This window comes from Perognathus longimembris, chromosome 1 (genome assembly GCF_023159225.1).
Source record: "Perognathus longimembris pacificus isolate PPM17 chromosome 1, ASM2315922v1, whole genome shotgun sequence".
In the NCBI taxonomy this organism is placed as follows: Eukaryota; Metazoa; Chordata; class Mammalia; order Rodentia; family Heteromyidae; genus Perognathus; species Perognathus longimembris.
The window spans coordinates 8,989,731-9,009,812 of record NC_063161.1 but is presented as its reverse complement, the minus strand read 5'-3'; the positions used below and the strand labels follow the sequence as shown (position 1 = coordinate 9,009,812).

The 20,082-nt window shown below is 57.4% G+C and overlaps 1 protein-coding gene across 1 annotated transcript; it reads left to right on the top strand.

Moving 5' to 3' along the window:
* Window positions 1-11,217: 11,217 nt before the first annotated feature.
* Rasd2 (RASD family member 2) lies at window positions 11,218-19,866 on the top strand. Its single transcript, XM_048349469.1, has 3 exons — window positions 11,218-11,860; window positions 15,538-15,817; window positions 18,974-19,866. Exons 2-3 carry the CDS (start codon window positions 15,547-15,549, stop codon window positions 19,501-19,503), a joined length of 801 nt encoding a protein of 266 aa, XP_048205426.1. The 5' UTR covers window positions 11,218-11,860; window positions 15,538-15,546; the 3' UTR covers window positions 19,504-19,866.
* The last annotated feature ends 216 nt before the right edge of the window (window positions 19,867-20,082 follow it).

The following is a 20,082-nucleotide window of genomic DNA, read 5'->3' as shown; positions in this document are numbered from 1 at the left end:
GAGAAGTCGGGGGCTTTCCAGGCTCTCAAGGAGCCCCCTCTTTCTTCCTGTGGCAGGCAGGGCATTTTCCCTGCTCCCTGCTGTAAAAGAAGAACAGAATGCCATTTACACACACAATGGCATGCTTGTATGTTACAGGCTGTGGCTGATCTCAGGAGAAGGTCTTGTAGCCTCAGAAAATGCTGTCAGGCCTCAAGTCTCTGCACAGGACACATGCAGAGAATATTCTGGAAGCAGCAGCACCTCGTGGCCTTCTACTTTCTCTTCAAAATTAAGCCATGGGCTGGGGAGGGGGGGGGGAGGGGGAGCATGCCACTCAGTGGCATACCACTCGTGTGATGTGAGCAAGAGGAAGGCCCTGGGTTCCATCTCCAGCGCTGCTAAAAAGCAAACCTGAGCCAGCCTTCGGTGAAGGTGTGGCGTTAGAAGGGATCATGGGACCTGTTGGGGGTGTAGCACCCAGTGAGAGTGGGCTGAGAGGCAGAGGGGACACCCCAATATGGGTCCAAAGCCAGGGGAGTTGATTTGACATGGTACCCACTTGGTGGGGGGTGGGGGGGGAAAGAAAGACACGTATTTGTGGCTGGTACATTTTCTTCTTGGAACCTGATGTATCTGTGAACAAGGAAGTCTAAACTGAAGGTTATGGGACAGAATCAAAGCAATGGGGACACGTCTGTGTCTTTTGTGGCATAACAGCTTGTATTGGTCAGTTTTGTGTAACTATGATCGAGTGCCTGAGGTTATTGACTTATGGAGGAAGAAGGTTTTAGGTACTCATGGTTCTGGAGGTTTCTATTCAAGACAGGGTGGCCCCCAGCTTTGAGCCAAGGCAGGACGGGCCATCATTGCTAAATTATCTAGCTGGTCACAGTACTTTTGTCAGAAGTTAAGCGTGAGAGTTCTGGCTGGGGTCCACAATCCCTTCTGAGGACCTCCAATACCCGGTCTCCCACTTTGGGACCATGTCTTTAACAGATGGGTCCTCTGGGAACATTTAAGGAGCAAAGCATAGCACTAGCCATCCCTAAGATTTTGCTGGTGTAAGCTAAGTACGTTTTATGACTTTCCATGCTTCTGGCAGGGACCAGGAAAGACCATATGGCCATGGCTAAATACACATGCAACTGTACTCAGCTGCCGGCTGGAAGACTCTGGAAGGGTCGTCTTTCCCTCCAGGAATAGACTTGCTTATTTCTAGGTAGCTGGATTCTGAGTTCTGGTCTCTCCAGTCTACCTATGGCTATTGCTGCATTCCCATTGGCCAACCAAGTCACATGACTCTAAGACTCCAAGGCAGATGACACAAACTCCATTAGCATTATTATTCTGGAGGCACCGAGTTTGAACCCAGAACCTTGCAATTGCGAGGCAGGCGCCTTACCATTTGAGCCATTCTCCTGGGCCTTTAACATTTTATTGATTTTTTTAGATAGGGTCTTGGGATTTTTGCCTGGCTAGCTTGTGATCCTCCTATTTATACTTCCCTGATAGCTGGGATCACAGACGTACACCACCACCACAGTTGTTTGTTGAGATAGGGTCTCATTAAGTATTCCCTTTCCCCCTGGCTGGCCTTGAACCTCAATTTTCCAGATCTCTGCCTCCTGAATGTCTGGGATTATAGATGTGAGTCACCACACCTTGCTCCAATAAACTCTATTTTCTATTGGGAGGATTCCTGGGTGGTCAAATTTGTAGATAAACTTCTGCAGGAAGTTGACGGAATTGTGGAGGCCAGAAGGAAAATAAGACATGATTGACACAAATTCAACCTGGACGCAGTTTCATGGAAGCACACTGGTGTGGAAAGCCAGGCTCCCTGTGCAGCTGAACGGGGCTTGTGCCAGCTCAGCTGGCTCTGCCTCGCTTTCTATTAGGCCGCCATCCTGTTTGTCAAACCAGTCCAGTAGCTGGAGACCACTAAGGGGAGAGAAAATACAGCAAGGCCATGGTCATTAACATCCTAGAACATTGGGTTCTATTTCTGGAGCATCTCAGGCTGCTGGAAGTCCTCAACCTGCTCCCAGCCTAGTGCTCGCCTCTGGTCCAGGTGACCATCCCTCTGTGTATCTCATTCACAGACACGCTGAGGTGGCGCGCGAGGAGATGGGCTCCCCACAAGCCGCCATGATCAGTTGCACCGGGGCTTGAACTCACTGTGGATCAGATGGAAAGACTCTTATTTATTGAGTACCTATTGTATGCCAAGAGCTGAGTGCTAGGCACATCTGGCTGCTACTTTCCCCTGGGTCTCATCGCACACGATATCCTGCCTCTCTGCTTTCCAACCAATATGGAGGCATTTTGCTTTTTCTTTGGTCCCGTCTGCCTTTTCTAATCCTGTTGTCCCCACTGCTCCTCACACTCTTTGTTCCCATGGCTTGGTGGACCCCAATGGGTAAGGCTTCTCCTTGACCTGGTTTGGTTCTGTCTGAAGTGGTAAAGCAGCCTGGTAAATGCATGGAGAGGAAAGCATGGGCTGGAGAGAAGATGATGATGATGATGATGATGATGGAGGTGAGGGAGAAGATGGTAGTTACGATGATGATGGAGCGCAGGGAGATGCGGCTGCTAATGAGATTGATGGAACAGATGATGGGAATGATAGTGCTAAGGGTGAAGTTGATGGAGATGCCCGTGGAGGAGATGGAGAAGATCATGAGATGCTGATGGAGATGTGATGGAGATGAGGTGGTGATGGTGATAATTATGATGGCAATGACAATCAAGGGGAAGATGGGAACAGTGCTGGAGATGGTGATGGTGGATGATGGACGGATGGGTGGGTGGATGATGGATAGGTGAATGGATGGATGTGTGTGTAAATAAATGGATAGATGGTGGATGGATAATAGGTGGAAAGATGGACATACGTATAGGTGGGCGGATAATTGATGGACAAATGATGGATGGATATGTGGATGGATGATGGACAGATGGGCTTGTGGATGGATAGGTAGGTGATGGTAGATGGATGGACAGATGGATGGATGGTGGATGGATAAATGGATAGATGAATGTGTGTATAGATGGATGTGTGGATAGGTGAATGATGGCTAGATGGGTGTGTGGATAGATGGATGGCTGTGTGAATAGATGGATGGGTGTGTGGATGGATGGATGGATGGGTGTGTGGATAGATGGGTGGATGGATGAATGTGTGGATAGATGGATGGATGGGTGGATAGACGGATGGGTGTGTGGATGGATGTGTGGATAGATGGATGGGTGTGTGGATGAATGGATGGGTGTGTGGATAGATGGATGGGTGTGTAGATGGATGATGGATGGATAAATGGATAGATGAATATGTGTACAGATGGAAGTATGGATGGGTGGATGATGGCTAGATGGGTGTGTGGATAGATGGATGGAAGTTGGATAGATGGATGGGTGTGTGGGTGGGTGGATGGATGGATGGATGGATGTGTGGATGGATGTGTGTGTGGATGGATGGATGGGTGTGTGGATAGATGGATGATGGATAGATAGGTGTGTGGGTAAATGGATGGATGTGTGGATGGATGGATGATGGATGGATGGGTGTGTGGACAGATGGATGGGTGTGTGGATGGAAGGATGGATGGATGGATGGATGTGTGGATAGATGGATGGGTATATGGATGGATGGATGGGTGTGTGGATAGATGGATGGGTGTGTGGATGGATGGATGGGTGTATGGATAGATGGATGATGGATAGATAGGTGTGTGGGTGGATGGATGGATGTGTGGATGGACGGATGATGGATGGATGGATGATGGATGGATGGGTGTGTGGATGGATGGATAGGTGTGTGGATGGATGGATGTGTGGGTAAATGGATGGGTGTGTGGATGGATGGATGGGTGTGTGGATGGATGGATGGGTGTATGTATGGATGGATGGGTGTATGGATGGATGGATGATGGATAGATAGGTGTGTGGGTGGATGGATGGATGTGTGGATGGATGGATGATGGATGGATGGGTGTATGGATGGATGGATGGGTGTGTGGATGGATAGATGGGTGTGTGGATAGATGGATGATGGATAGATAGGTATGTGGGTGGATGGATGGATGATGGATGGATGGGTATGTGGATAGATGGATGGGTGTGTGGATGGATGGATAGGTGTGTGGATAGATGGATGATGGATAGATAGGTGTGTGGGTAAATGGATGGATGTGTGGATGGATGGATGGGTGTGTGGATAGATGGATGGGTGTGTGGATGGATGGATGGGTATATGGATAGATGGATGATGGATAGATAGGTGTGTGGGTGGATGGATGGATGTGTGGATGGATGGATGATGGATGGATGGGTGTGTGGATAGATGGATGGGTGTGTGGATGGATGGATGGATGGATGGATGTGTGGATGGATGGATGGGTGTGTGGATATATGGATAGGTGTGTGGATGGATGGATGGGTATGTGGATAGATGGATGATGGATAGATAGGTGTGTGGGTGGATGGATGGATGACAGATGTGAGGGTGGATGATGAAACCTCAAGCAGCATTTTCAGATAATTCTGGAAGATGAACACAGTGTCACAAGTAATCAGAGGACTAGTCATTTGCAGATGAGACTGTCTCAGCTCAGGCTGTCTCTCACTGGTCCTGCCTCTTACTGGTGACTCTGGGAAGCTGCTGCACAGTGCTCTGAGCTTTGTCTGTCACCTAGAAAATGGAAGCCAATCTTGCCTGCCGGCTTTGTGGAGCATCGTGGAGGCCCTGGGTGGGGCTTATCATACAGCTGTGCCCCAATCGTAGCCAGCAGCCCGCTCCAGCGCAAGCAGTTAGATATCTCTCAGCCCCTTCCTCTATGAATTAGGCAGAGTTGTGATCTGAATAACATGGGCTCGCGGTGCTACAGAAACCAACCCAGAACCCGCGAGGGAGTGGGGGCTCCAAGTCCTCTTTGGCTGCCTGATGATCTTGGCGCAAGCCTAGTGTACCTGAACACACCCACTGGTCAACCTCGTTTCTTCCATGCAGGTCCTGTGTGCATGTCGAGGACTAGACAAGATGGTGAAAGGCCGCCCTGTATGGCTGTGCAGGTTGTTTACTGCTCAAGGGCACTCAGAAAAGAAAAAAAATCAGCTTGGGCTTTTCCTCCCAAAGCTGTGAGCTTTACACATGGCTGCCTCGGCCTGGGAAAAGCCTCTCCCTACTGTGCCTAAGAGCCGCACTGGCTGCAGGCATGGAGTCGGCTGCAGCACAATTCACCCGGCTTCGAAACAGCCACCGATGGCAGGCGGCGGGGGCGGGGGCTTACAGAGGGTCTGACCCCACCTGCCTGTTGGGCAGAGGAGGAGACTGACCACAGCGAGCCAGGCCCCTCCATCGAGACCGTACGTTTCAGGCATGCACAGCATACGTTCACAAGGGATTCCAAGGCAGAGGTATCCCACAGGGTAGCCCCACGGAACCCAGAGAGGAAACCACCCAGGATGGGAGGGGAAAGGAGCACTGCCCTCTGCAAGAAGCCCGGGAGAGGAGAGGCCGCTGGGCAGAGGCGCTGCAGGTGCAAAGGCCAGGTGTACAGTCCCGCAGGTCAGTTCCTTCCTTCCTTCCTTCCTTCCTTCCTTCCTTCCTTCCTTCCTTCCTTCCTTCCTTCCTTCCTTCCTTCCTTCCTTTAGCAGCAGCTTCACGATAAGGAGCAAAGTGGCTACAAAAGATCAGAGAGGCAAAGCAGCCTGTTCAGGGGGGTGCACAGCAGTCTTGTGGCCTAATTTCCTGGTTTTTGCCGGGACCGTGTAATTCAGAGGATAGCGGGTCAGAGTAGGTCAGAGGAAGTGGTCAGAGGAGGGAAGAGCATAGGGTGTGGCTGGCTTGACCACATTTCTGCTGACCCCTGATGCTGGGTCCCCCTCGGGCCTTGTCCCTCCGTCCCAGGGACGTTTGGAGAAGCCTAGAATGCCAGGCATGGCTACCCACATAGATGTTCTGTGCACTGGATTGCTTGAGACCCCGGCTCCTCAATCCTCAACCCCAGGGCCCGGTGGGGACTTCAGAATCCTCCCTGCGTGTGTCCCCCGAAGGCTCCCTCCTCAGAATCTCACCACGTCAAGTCCAGTCCCCTTCTCTCATGGGAGGGGAGACTGGGGCTCAGAGAGGGGGAGGCGTGTATGGGGCAACTAACACACAGCTGGTAATCTGCTCGCTTCTGCCCAGGTTCAAGCTGCCCTAGATGCCTGGGTTGCCAAGTCCAGGGATCCAGTTAGGGAATAGCCAGGAAGCACTTTCCGTAGGAGCAGGAAAGAGCACTGTGCTAGGAGTCCGCCCCGTTCGCCTATGTTGAAATTGCGCAAGCCACAAAGCAGTTTCTTTGTCTATAAAACCGGGGTGCGGGGTGGGGGGGGAGCGTTCGTCTTAGAGGGTGGGTGGGCCCCGGTTCCGCCTCTGTAATGAGCCCCAGAGCTGCTGCTTAGCGAGGGGCCGCGCGTTGAGAGTCTCTGCCCCGGCGTCACTTGGGGGAGTTTTAAACATGTGGCTCCCAGGCCCCAACCCGAGAGCAATTAAATCAGCATTGCCGAGCGAGCCGGGAGCCTGGGCTTTGTTTCATTTTAAAGCTCCCCGAGGTGCTTGTAATACTTCTGCCAGGGTTTGGAGCCAGCGTTCCAGAAAAGCAGTCAGGAGGTGACGGCGCAACGGGCACACGCTTTATTTCCCTTAGGAGACATTTATCTTTGCCGCTCTGCTCAGCCTCTCATTCGCTGCCTGGGTTTTTACCAGCTTCCTCAAGCCTCGGTTTCCCTTTCTGTAAGTGGGGATGTTGGTGGGATCAGATGAAACCCAGCCTTATACCACTTCCTCCCCCCCCCACCCCCCTTTGTATCCAAGGAGAGCTGGTGGTTTCTGAGACTGTTCAGCTGAATGCAACTCCATAACTATTTATTAAAGACAAGAGGCTGCCCTTGGAAGGATGAAGACGAATCAGGCTCTGTTTCTACTTCAAAGAACACACGTGCCAATGGGGCGGGGGGGGGGGGGATGAGCATGTGTCCACCACTCCATGAAGGTTGTGCTGTTTTTCTTTTGTGCTGGGACTGGGACTTGAACTCAGAGCCCCGTGCTCTCCTTTGGGTTCTTCCACTTGAGGCTGGTGCTCTACCACTTGAGCCACAGCACCACTTCCGGTTTTCCGGTGGTTAATTGGAGATAAGAGTTTCATGGACTTTTCTGCCTGGGCTGGCTTTGAACCGCGATCCTCAGATCTCAGCCTCCTGAGTAGCTAGGATGCCAGGCCTGAGTCCCCAGCCCCCAGCTGAGTTGCACTGTTTTGATACCTACTCTACAGGCAAAGAAATGGGACTTTAAGAGCCACACTTCAGAGTGCAGACAATGATGAGGCTTAAACCACCAGACAAGCTAGGAGAACGCTTTGTGGGGCGATGTGTGAGTACTATACTTTGAAGGACATATAGGAGTTTAATGGGTGGAAATAGAGAAAATGGGTATCTCAGAGAGGAGAGAGGGAGCAGTATACAAGAAACCTACAGGAAGGGAATGGGGGATGGGTGGCTGGAAGTAGTTTGATTTGGCCAAAATTCAGGCTGACGACAATCCTGGTGGGAGTCTTTCTGTGCCAGCTAAGGGATTTAGATTCTCTCTCTCTCTCTCTCTCTCTCTCTCTCTCTCTGTGTGTGTGTGTGTGTGTGTGTGTGTGTGTGTGTACTAGGGCTTGAACTCAGGGCCAGGACACAGTCCTTTAACTTATCCACCCAAGGCTAGTGCTTTATCTCTTGAGCCACAGTTCCACTTCCAGCTTTTTTCTTTCTTTCTTTCGTTTTAAATGGTGAATTAAAGAGTCTCTTGAACTTTTCTGCCTGGGCTGGCTTCAAGCCATGAGCCTCAGATCTCAACCTCCTGGCAAGCTAGGGTTATAGGCATGAACCACTGCACTGGTGCGTGGCACGAGACTTATGTCTTAAGCAACGAGAAGCCCTCGAAACTTCTTACGCAGGGGTGGCCCTTTGAGAAGAGGTGGACGAGCGAGAGGGGTCCTCACGGGGCCCAGGGAGGAAGGAGACACCTGCCACGAGCGGCTCGAGTGGGGAGGGCCTACATGGGGAGGGTGGGAACATGGGTGCCCCACGAGAGGGGCACGGTTGCCGGTGTGAAGTGTCCTGGGGCGTGGACAAGCAATGGCACCTGCCCATGGATGGAGCCATTCTTCTCAGCAGGCGGCAGAGGCAGGGCTGGCAGGGCTCCCAGGGCCTTTCAGTGCCACGTGCAGCGACCTCACGGTGGGGACGTGATCATCAGGCTAAGACCTACCCAGGGTGGAGGACAGCCCAGAAGCAGCAGGAAGCAGCTCAGAGCTGGCCATCTGCTACATTCCTGTGACTAAGACTGAGGGGTCAATAGCCTGAGTCCTCCTGGCCCCAGCCTTCCAGGTAAAACCTACCACCTGCCTGTTTCCCCTTGCCAAATCCATGGTCAGTTCACGGCTCACCACCGCTGCATCAAACCGAGCTGGAACCCTCTAGGCCAAGGCCAGTTCCTAGAAGTCGATCTGGCTTCCAGAAGCACACAGGCTGGGATTCTTGCCACTGGCCAGACGGCGACCTTGGGCATGTCCCTTGGCCCTTCCGTGACCTGGTCTGCAGCGTTACACAGTCCTGCAGCTCAAGCTCTGGGTGCTCTGTCACCCTAGTCCTCCACGTGTGCCTGGGGCGTCTTCCCAGGAGAATCTCAAGGTGACCCAAGGACGAGCAAAGCAAGCCACTTTGTAATTCCAAAGTGATTTTGTCATTCTGTGGACCTAGCAGTCCTAACCCCCACTGTGTCCCTCCGTGTGTGTGTGTGTGTGTGTGTGTGTGTCTGTGTGCAAGCACTGAACTCAGTGCCTCAAGTTGCTTTTATGTTGCAGCAACAGGGATAGCACCCTATTACTTGTGCCACAGCTCTGCTTCTGGCTTTTTTGGGTGGTTAATTGGAGATAAGAGTCTCATAGATTTTCCTACCTGGGCCAGCTTTGAACCACAATCCTCAGATCTCAGCTTCTTGAGTGGCTAGGATTGCAGGTGTGAGTCACCAGCCCGCAGCTCCAAACCCATGTGAGAAAAGCACCTCTTGTATCAAAATACTTTGCTTCCTTTCTGTTAATTTTGAGAGAATTGCTTGTCTAAAGGGTTCCTGCTTTGGCCAGGTGACTTGCCCTTGGTAATTACATTTTAGTTGCATACATCCTTTTCCTGAGCACTTTAAAACATCCTGTTTGAAGACCCTTGAATTTTAGTTTAGTTAACTAAACCAAGCACTTTTGCAGATTGTGAACCTGACTCAGCCTGTGTGAGCAGAGGGGCAGGGATTGCTGGGTTATGGATAAAAAGGGAGCATCCTGCCTGCTGTACATGCTTGTGTGCTAGATTCATGGCCAAGGGTGCACCCTTCTGCAGACTTTGCCTTGCTGAGTTTCTTTCCAGCCGGTGTCCTTATTCCTACGCGACATCCCAACATCCCAAGCTTTAATAGACCCATTTATAGATGACCACCAGCACCCTGAGATGTCCCATGACCGATAGACCTAAATATCTGGTGGCTTACAGAGGCAAAAATCCCAATTTTTGATGCAGTGCAGCTGTCTCCTCAGGGTGGCTCTCCCGGGCCCTGGCTCTTCTCATGAGGTGGTGGTGGGGTGGGGCTGAGAGGGTTCTGGAAAAGTTAAACAGCATTGTACTTCCTCACTGTTTCACACAGTAAGGACTCCTGATTGCAGGGAGGAGCCTCAGCTGGGTGCCTCCTGATTGCAGGGAGGAGCCTCAGTTGGGTGCCAATGGGCCTTGAACATCTTGCTAAGCCATGCTCAACTTACCAGGCATGAGGGCCTCTGTAGGCAAGCCTTGAAGGCCAGTTTCCAGTGCAAACGTGAAAACTTTGCTTTATTCTTCGTATGCATACCCACAGGCATATCTGATGTTTGAGGCAAAAGTCAGAATCTCTGAAAAATGTGCTAGGGAAAGTGGGTCTTGAGTGTGAGTGTGTGTGTGTGTGTGTGCCAGTACTGGGGCTTGAACCCACGGTGGGCCTGAGTGCTGTCCCTTAGTTTTTTTACTCATGATTGGCTCTCTACCACTTGAGCCACAGCTCCACTCGCATCTTTTTGCTGGTTATTCGGAGATAAATCACCATCGTTGGATCTCAGTGTCCTGAGTAGCTAGGATTAGCAGCATGAGCCATCCCTGCCCAGCTTCGTTCGGGTCTTGGAATTGAAGAAAACACGAAGTAACAGGTAGCGCGCCGATAGGGCACAACAAGAGCTGATGTCTGCCTTGGCCTGAGCGCTTTGCTCGGGAGAAAGGGATGTGGGTGTGGGTGTGGGTGTCGCTCAGGGCTAGGGCCGGGGGCCTCGGCCGGCTGCCCGCACGGGCCACGGGCTGCACCCTCCTGCAAGGGGGAGGCGGGGTGCAGGGACACACCCGGAGGCCCCGCAGGCCTCCGGGGTGAGAGGCCAAGGTGCCTCCCACGGCATTCGTGGCTGCGCGTGCGCTGCCCATGTGCCAGTCCACGGGGCACGGCCGGCACCGAGTCCTGGGCAGGAAGCTCCGGTCTGGGGACCGTTTGGACATCTGGCAGCCAGGTGGGGCTCAGCACGGGCGGCCGGGGACCCCCCCCCCCGCCCCGCCCTGGCGGGCCATCTCCGGCCTGGGTGGGCGTGCGGACGAGCGAGCGCTGGCGCAGACGCGGCCTCCGCGGTCCGGCCGCCTTCCGGTCACGGTGCGCCGCGCGCCCGAGAGACCTCGGGCGGTGCTCGGCCGCCCGGGCCCCACGCGCAGAGGCACGCGGAGCCGCAGCCTGCCGCCGGGCAGGGGCGTGGCGGCGGGGGCGTGGCCTTCCCGAGGGTCTCACCGACGATTGGCTGGGCGCTGAGGGGGCGGGGCGGGGGCGCAGAGGGCGGGCGGGCGGGCGCGGCCCCCGGGGCTGGACCTGCTGCTGGGCGGGCGGACGGGCGGCCGGGGACAGGTGGGTGCCGGGCTGAGCGGCCTGGCGCTGCCATCGCCCTCGGGTGCCCAGGCGGCAGTCACCTTAGGGAGAGGATCCCGCCACCTCCACTCCCAGCGCAGGGAGAGAGGGGCATCGTCTGCGGGAGAGAGGGAGAGGGAGGAGCGGGGCCGGCAGAAAGTTCTCCTCCCGGGAGGGGGGAGGGCGGGGGAGGGGGACGGGAGGGGCGAGGTGGGGGGGCGGCGCCGGCTGGGAGCGAACTTGGAGCTGCGGAGCCCCGGGGCGGCGTTCGCGGCCCCCTCCCACACGCCTGCTCCTCTTTTGGAGGCTGGCATCGCCTGGCGAGGAGAAGGGAGCCGCCGTCCCTCCTGCGCAGAGCCAGCTAGGGAGCTGCGGGCAGCGGAGGAGGCCGGGCTCCGGGTCCCCCACCCGGGCGACCCCCTTCGCCATCCCGGGACTCGCACCCCAGCCGCCCCCAAAGGACTGCGGAGCCTCCCCGGACAGCTCCTCGATCCCCTGGGTCGGCCCCCCTCCCCGGCGCCCGAGCCCCAGGTGGGGATCTCCCGTATCCAACGTCCCCAACCCTCCGGGCACCTGGCTCAACCGGAGGCCCCCGGGTCCGGGCAGGGCAGGGCCGGCGACGGCGAGCCGGAGCCCGCCCAGCGCCCGAGCCCCGCTGAGCCCTCGGAGCCCACTCATGGGGCCCCAGATTCGCGCTCCCCCTCTCCCAGCCGCGCCCAGGCCGGCGCCCCGAGCTGCGCAGAGGAGAAGGATCCGGATCCGTGCGCAGTGACCGGGGAGCCCGCGGCGCAGACGCTGGGAGGCTCGGCGGCTGGGGCTACCGGCGGTTCCCCGCACCTGCAGGCGCTTCCCGGCAGCCCCCCGAGCCGTGCCAGAGGCCCGGCCCGCCGCTCCCAGGTAGGAGAGACTCCCCAACAGAACTGGGGAGCCGGGTGAAGTTGGGCAGCCAGGAAAGATGAGTATAGGGACTCGTCGGGAGGGGGACAGGGAGGCTCTAACATGTTCGTCATGACTAGGAAAACTTGACTTGCACGCCTACTGTGTGCAGAGATGGCGGGCCTCTTTCCCCGGGGGAGAGGGCCAAACTAGTCAGCCAGGCAGGGAGCTGAGCCCTTACTATGCCGGGAAAGACATTCGTTGCCCTTGGACTCTGTGCTGGGTTTAGTTCCAGGAGCCTTCTTTTAAGAGAGGAAGCCTGTTTTAGAAAGAGGAAACCGAGGCACAGGGAGGAAGGGGCACTGAACCATCGCCAAACACACCTAAGTCATATCATGTACCTGGATGGAGGGGGCTGTTGGGATGGGTTTGGTGGTCCCCTCCCCTGTTTCTAGGACCTCCCCTGAGGAAGGAAGTTAAGACCCTTTGCACCCAGCCCCTTGAGAGTTTTTTTTCTAGGCGTCAGCAAGGGAGAGTGAGTTTGCTGGATAATTCTGTTCCTGGGAAGGGCTTCTGTACCTAGCTGGACATCACCATCTCCCCCCTGCAGCCCTGGGGGAGTGTTGATGCACCCCTTCTCTCTTCTATTTGCCACCAGCCCTGGGAGGTGACAGAGGACGCTGTCCAGGACCTTATGGAAGGGAGAGAGGACTGGGGTGGCCAACCCCTATGAGTCTCTGATTCAGGCTTTCCCTGGCATCAGAGGGACAAGATGGTGTTCTCAAAAGGCCTCTCTGCCTGCCCTCCCATCCTGTCCTTCCTGGGACAGCTACGCATCCCACAACTGCCCAGAACGTACCCCAAAGAAAGGAAGCCCAAGCTCAAGAAGGCCGAGGGGATCCTCTGGGCCTCCCATCTGGACTTCCCATTGAGCTCAGGCCGCTAGGGATAAACCAAGCCCCACATGCTAGCTCACAGCTGGCCAGTGGCAGAGTTGGTCAGTTCGAGCCGATGTTGATTGCCCAGGGTGGTGAGGATGGCTTTGCAAGTCCCCGGGACTCTCCCTGGAGGCTAGCGCCTGCATTGTACGTGCACAGAGGCTGGGTGGGCACCACAGAGGGACTGGAGGGCTGGGCAGTGAACCAGGCTGTGGGTTACCCATGAAGGGCCACGTTCTTTTCTTGTTCATTGGATCCTCCCAGCTTCCGGCAGGCTGTGGGGACATGCAGAGGAGGAAGGTGAACGAGCCACAGATGCACTGGCTGGGAGCTGGCTGGCAGGGTCTCAAAGAGTCCTGGGCAAGCTGCCCACCCCCAGCTGCCTGTAGGGAGAATGGCGATCGGGATAGAGTAGGCCTCCGGGGGGTCAGTCCCCACTGGGTGCCTGCTGAGATCTCACTGAGTCCGACACTGTTTGGAGAGAGACTCCAGTTTGGGCTGGGGGGTGGCTTCTCATAGAGGCAAGAGCCCAGGCTCCCGGTTCTAGTGCAGGCCCAGCCAAGTGTGTGCTGTGTGAACTGGGGCAAGCGACTCAACGTCTCTGGGCACCGGTGTCCCCAGCAGTGAGGTGGGCCCTCCTGTGTGACTTCTGTCAAGTCAAAGGAGCAAGGCGTGTGCACACGGGTGGCAGTGTCTATTGGTGGGAGGCCCTCTCCCCCGGATGGCCTCAGCAAATCTCAGGACTTTCTGCCCCCCAGCTGTCCTGGGAAGGGTCCTGGGGTGGGGGTGGCAGTGCCAGCGTCTGCATCTATGTCCCTCTTTCAACATTCCCTCTGGCTGGGCCTCCGAGATTCGACACTGAGCTTCTAAAACTCCACACCCCCCCCCCCCATCCCAGACCCGTCCTGCCTGCCTCTCGCTGTGGGATCAGAGGCCTGTGAGCCCGCAGGTGAGGGGAGACATTCCCCCTCACAGGCTCCCCTCCTCTCAGCTCTCCTGTGGGCAGGGGGCGGAGCCACTGAGGAGCTGGCTGTCACCTGGCAGCCAGGTGTGCGGTGTTCCGCTCAGCCCCACGTGGCTGGGGCCATGTGAAGACCCAGTCCTCTCCGATAAGAAAGCCTTGCATTTTCCTCCTCCCTCCGCCCTCTCTGTCTCTTGCTTTTAATCCCCCCACCTCCTCTCGCTGACTTGTTTCTTCCCTCTCCCTCCCTGTCTGCCTTCTCTCCTGATCCCTAAGTGTACTCAGTCATTGGTCCCCCAGCAGGGTCATGCTTGGTGTGTATGTAAGGCGGCGGGGGGGGGGGGGCAGCCCCAGGCCAGCCAGGGGGTAGAGGTGGCGGGAGAAGGTGTAGTGGAGGCAGGCTTTGGGGGAGCCCAAGAGCAGAGCCAACTTGCCATTTCATGCATCAAGGATCATCCCTCAGGCACCTGCTGGGCTTATTCAGTTGGCTTTCGGCAGGAATTCAGAGGCACTGTGGACATGTTAGAGAGAGGCTATCTCCTGCTTCATAGGGAGGTGGGATTTTTTTTTGGGGGGACCCCCTAGGGTCAGAGCCCTCCAGGGTCAGAGCCCTCCAGGCTTAGAGTAACTCCATCTTTCTTATGCCTCCTTGCTCTGCCCTCTGGGCTTCCTGGAGGGCTGGGGCGGGTGCCCAGGACACTGACAGAGATTCACTGCAAAACAAACAGGTTTTTTTTTTTCCCCCAGCCAGTGTTTCTGCGTTGTGCTTGGCATTCCTCCGGGCTTGGCCCGAGGAGGCATCGTCATGGCTCCAGGCCTGGGGTCTGCGTTGGGTGCGTCTCTGCGCCTGTCTTTGCAGTTCATTCACCGAGGTCAAGTTCTAGCCAGGAGTTGGCTGGGATGGGAGATTGGCGAAGGCTATGGAGAGGGCGTTCGTGAGCGGTATTTCCCAGAGCAGTTCTCTGCACCAGGCTCGTGGCCTGGCATGAGCAGATGTGGACACATGCCGGGAGACACACCCAGGCGGGCTCTCCTACCCCGTGGGGCATCACACTCAGCCATGGGGTAGACAGAGCTGAGATGCCGGCACACCGGGAGCTTCCCGGGGCGGGGACCAGATTCAACTGCACAGCCCTTGGTGTGAATCGAGGAGCAGGCCCTTCTCTGAGAGAAGGAAAACCCCTTCCTCTGGGATGCACCCAGCCGGGCACCTTGTGCGAGGACCAACCTGTACTGGCCTCCCGAGGGGCCACTGTGTCAGCAGGACTGTGCCCCGTGCAGCTCTGGGGTGTCGTGCTCCCCTTTAGAGAGGGCGCCTCAGCGTAGTCTGGTTGCCTGGGCAGCGGCCTGAGGGTCCGGGGGACTTGGCACCGAGCGAGCAGAGGGAGGGTCGCTGGCTGGGGGCGAAGGGCCTTGGGTGGGCCTGAGTCTGGGCTTGATGGAGCCGGCGTGGTTTGCTTAGCTCCACTTGGCGTCTCCAGCTTAGGTTCCTTGTTGCCTCTTCCACAAAGCCCAAAGAGGTTCCCATGGAAAGTTCTGGATTCCCCCAGAAGCAGAAGTCCTTAGAGTTGTAAAGATGTTCGTCATAGACCATTGCTGTGTGCAGTGGGAGGGAGGGAGAGAGAGAGAGAGAGGAAGGATGGTGTGAATGAATTTATGAACGAGTACTTGAGCGAGAGGAAGCCATGGTCTCTAAAGAACATTGGCTTTACCTCCCCATTTTACAGACAGAAGCCCGGGGCCGGGGCAGGGCCAGGCCGAGGCCTCCTGACATCCCCCCCTCCCCCTTTCTGTCACAGCCCCGAGCCATGATGAAGACGTTGTCCAGCGGGAGCTGCACGCTCAGCGTGCCCGCCAAGAACTCGTACCGCATGGTGGTGCTGGGCGCCTCCAGGGTGGGCAAGAGCTCCATCGTCTCTCGCTTCCTGAACGGCCGCTTCGAGGACCAGTACACCCCCACCATCGAGGACTTCCACCGCAAGGTCTACAACATCCGGGGCGACATGTACCAGCTGGACATCCTGGACACCTCCGGCAACCACCCCTTCCCGGCCATGCGCAGGCTGTCCATCCTCACAGGTGAGCCCGCGGGCGGTGGGAGGCGCGGGCCGGGGGTCCGGGGGGCCGGGCGGTGAGTGCCGGCTGAGAGGCCGCTGCGCGCAGGCGCGAGGACTTCCCGCCGGCCCTTGCGGTGACTGATCGCTGTGGGGCAGCTTCCGGGACCTGACACTGTACACGCGCACACACGCAGGCCGCCCTGGCTTTTCTCCAGGGGGACAGGGCAGGGGCTGGGGGTGTCGGCAGTGCTGAGGCGCGGTGGCTGGTGCTCCCCAGAGCTTGTATGGCTTTGTTGACTCCTCACAGCTCACGTAAGAGGTGAGTTCGAATCCTGGCTCTACCCCGTGGATCTACGTCCCTGTGTGATCTACCACAGGCAGGGAAGCCTGAGGCAGGGAAGTTAAGGAACTTGCTCCCGGTAGAAGCATGGCTAGGCTCCGGGGGGCCTACCACTGAGCTAGCCCCCTCGGCCTCTCGGCCCTGCTGGGAGCCACCACAGAGAAAGACGGGGACCAGGATGGGCCCGGGCTCCCGGCAGCATAGCCTTCCTTGGCTGTTCCTTTCATTCCTTCAGGCAGCTGAGTCCCTGCACGCCACTGCGTGGGGCCTGGTCTTGGTTCCACTGCCTCCTGGGACCCTGGGGCTAATGACCCTGTCTCCCCTGGCCCGTTTTCTGGTTGCATTGGACAGAAGCTCGGCGGTGCTGGGAAAAGTAACGGAGGAATTTCGTTCAGGTGCTCGGTGAGCCGAGGCTAGGTGCTCTGCACACATTGGCCTTAAATGGAGCTGGCATTTGTAGTGTGCCTGTTGTGGGCACACCGTCATGCCCCTTCTCTCTAGGGCAGAAGAGAAGAAGGAGGGGCAAGTACCTCTAGCCTTTGTCCAGATAGCTCCCAACTTAGAAAGTCCCACAAGAAACTCTGGCCAGCCAAGGGCAGTCATTCACACACCTGTGTTCTCAGCTACTCTGGAGGCTGAGATCTAGAGGATGAGAGTTTGAGGCCAGCCTGGGGAAAACTGTTTGAGAGATTTTCCCCTCATCTCAACCAAACAAGCTGGGTATGGTGGAGCATTCCTATCAGCCTAGTTAAGAAGGCTCGAGTAGGAGGATTTGTCTGAGGGTAGACCTGGGCCATAAAGAAAAAAAAAAATGAAAGTTGCCGACTTGAAAAATAACTAGAGCAAAAAAAAAGTGCACTGGGGGTGTGGGCTAAGCACCTGCCTAGCTAGTGTGAAGTCCTGTGTGCAAATCCAGCTCCTGCCCCCTAGAAGTGGGGACCCACCAACATGGTGGGCCTTGCGTGAGCACATGGCCATGCCCCCTTGCCCGGCCTCCCCCACCCCCCCCCACCCCCCCACCGCCGCAGCCCGGGCCCGCAGCAGCGTTCTGTGCACACAGGGCTGCTGCCTGCTTGGTTCACTCCCAAGACGATGGCCCCCAGTTCCCAACCTGAGCGGGGACCCGGGAAACTCTGAGAGCCATGCACGCCAAGGCCAAGCTCTCCCTCCCTCCGCTGCCGGGTGGCCCTGCTGCCTGGCAACCTGAGTCCTCAGTGGCCCTGAGATCAGCAAGGCTTTGTCGTGGTTGGCAGGATGGCGCTACCTTACTGGTGCCTTTTTTGAAACTTCAGGCGGGCTCCGGAGACGGGAGGAGGCTGGAGGCCCTGCTTTCCAGAGCTCGCCCTTGGCGGGATCACTGGGCTGTGTGGCGCGTGCCCTTAACCGGGGCCAGAAAGCTAGGGTGTTGATTCTCCCCCTGAGGGCTCAGGGTGGTGGGTACCCCGAGCCCCCGGCCCGCTTGCCTTGCCTGCCCCCCAGCAGCCTGGGATCCACGCACGCAGGTTGTTGGGAATTAAGTAACGGGGCCAGTTGTGGCGGCGTGACCCTGTGATCCCAGCCGCTCAGGAGGTGGTTAGGAGGAGGGAGGAGAAAGAAACACGGAGACCTTATCCAAAACATAAGCTGAAGGGCCGAGCGCGTGGGTCTCAAGGTCGTGCACCCGCCTAGGAGGTGTGACGTGTTGAGTTCAAACCCTGGTATCCCTCAACCCCCAAAAAGGGATTTCAGCAATGGTGAGGGAGAGGCCACCGGTCCACCTCATCCCCACCCTCCCCAGTGAGCTCCCGTGGATGTCGGTGGGCCTTGGGGAGGGCAGCCTGGGCACTGGGGGGCCATGTGGTCTTGTTCATCCCGTGATTTGCTCCAGAAGCACAGCACGAAGCCTGACCACACTGCAGCTGTGTGACGGTAGGCAGGGGGCTGGGCCTTTCCGAGCCTGGTTTTGCCCACCTATTGCAGGGAAGCAATAAAACCTCCCTGTGGAGGTTCTATGAGGTGTCAGCAGAACGTCAGGGCGGGGTGGGGGCTCAGCCTGGGTTGGCTTCGCCGGAGCCACCCTGTCTTGGCCAGCGGTGGCAGCCCTCAGAGAGCCCTGCCAGGCCGTGTTGCATTCACCTGGTGCAGATGGGGAAACCGAGGGCTAGGGAGTTTGCGGGGCGCCGCTCAAGGCCATATGGCTGGTAAACAGGAATCCACATGTGATTACACACACACACACACACACACACACACACACACACACACACACCCCAAACACCAGCATGTGCTACTGTGGCCACCAATGTTTGCCGATTTCCAGCTGTGAGTCAGAGACACAGCAGACCCTGGAGGTACGCACTAGGCAAGACCCCAGCTCGCACAGCTGGCTGATCATGGTTATTCTCACATGGTAGGGGTGTGTGTGTGGGGGGGGTCTGGGCCTTGAACTCAGGGCCTGGGTGCTCTCTCCTAGCTTCTTGGCTTAAGGCTGGTGCTCTGTCACTTGAGCCACCCCTTTACTTCTGGCTTTTTGCTCTGGTTAATTGGAGATAAGAGTCTCAGGGACTTTCCTGACCGGGCTGGCTTCAAACCATGATGCTCGGGTCTCGGTCTCCTGAGCAGCTAGGAGGACAGGCGCGAGGCTAATCGTCCCACATAGTCTGTGAAAGTCGGCAGCAAGTGCCAGGTGACCCGATCCTACTTGGGCTGCCCGGGCTGCTCTGTGCATGAGCCAGGAAGGAGGGTCTGGACCCCCCCCCCCTTTCCCCTGAGCCTTAACTTCCGGTTTCTTGGCTCAGGCGCTTCCCGGGGGTGGGGTTAGGACCCACTGGCCACTCACCCCCTGGGCTCTCTCTGCAGGGGACGTCTTCATCCTGGTGTTCAGCCTGGATAACCGGGAGTCCTTCGATGAGGTCAAGCGCCTCCAAAAGCAGATCCTGGAGGTCAAGTCGTGCCTGAAGAACAAGACGAAGGAGGCGGCGGAGCTGCCCATGGTCATCTGCGGCAACAAGAACGACCACAGCGAGCTGTGCCGCCAGGTGCCCAGCACCGAGGCCGAGCTGCTGGTGTCTGGAGACGAGAATTGCGCCTACTTCGAAGTGTCGGCCAAGAAGAACACGAACGTGGACGAGATGTTCTACGTGCTGTTCAGCATGGCCAAGCTGCCGCACGAGATGAGCCCGGCACTGCACCGCAAGATCTCCGTGCAGTACGGCGACGCCTTCCACCCCCGGCCCTTCTGCATCCGCCGCGTCAAGGACATGGACGCCTACGGCATGGTGTCGCCCTTCGCCCGCCGCCCCAGCGTCAACAGTGACCTCAAGTACATCAAGGCCAAGGTCCTGCGGGAGGGCCAGGCCCGAGAGAGGGACAAGTGTGCCATCCAGTGAGAGGGACGTCCCGCTGGGGAGAGCCTGGGGCAGTGCCTTCAGGGAGGCGGCCCGGGGGGGGGGGGTCCCGCTGCCCACGTCCCCCTCCGCCACGGGCGCCCCGTGGGACCAGCCGAGAGCCCCCGAGATGCTCCGTCCACCCTCCTGCCTTCTTGTCACCGCACTGAGGCCTCTTGTCCCTGGCTCCCCGCGGCCCTGGCCTCCGCGGGAGGCCTGATCTTCGAGGCCAGGAGGCCGCCGATCGAGAGGCTCAAGTTCGAAGACACGTAGATGCCGGAGAGGCCAGGGGCCGTGTGTCTCACGGAGCCTCCTGAAACTAAGTGGGACAGAAGCAACGTCGGACAGCCAGACGGCGAGGGGCGGCCCCCCGCTGCCCGTGCGGGACCCCGCGTGGCGCTGGCGTTGGAGGCGGCTGGGGTCCCCCTCCCCCACCGGCCCGCAGCTCCCACCTTCTGGCTCCGTCATGTCCGCTCACCCTTCCCGCTTGGCCCCTGGCTGCCCCCCCAACGTGGAGCCGGCGGCCTGCGAGCTGCATCTCTAAGACAGACGGGGACCGGCGATCCCTGCCCCCCTGCCCAT

Excerpts from the sequence above, each read along its gene's own strand:
- Rasd2 (XM_048349469.1), top strand. The coding sequence starts at position 15,547 with ATGATGAAGACGTTGTCCAGCGGGAGCTGCACGCTCAGCGTGCCCGCC. Across the intron at positions 15,818-18,973 it reads CAGGCTGTCCATCCTCACAG|GGGACGTCTTCATCCTGGTG; the intron begins GTGAGCCCGCGG and ends CTCTCTCTGCAG.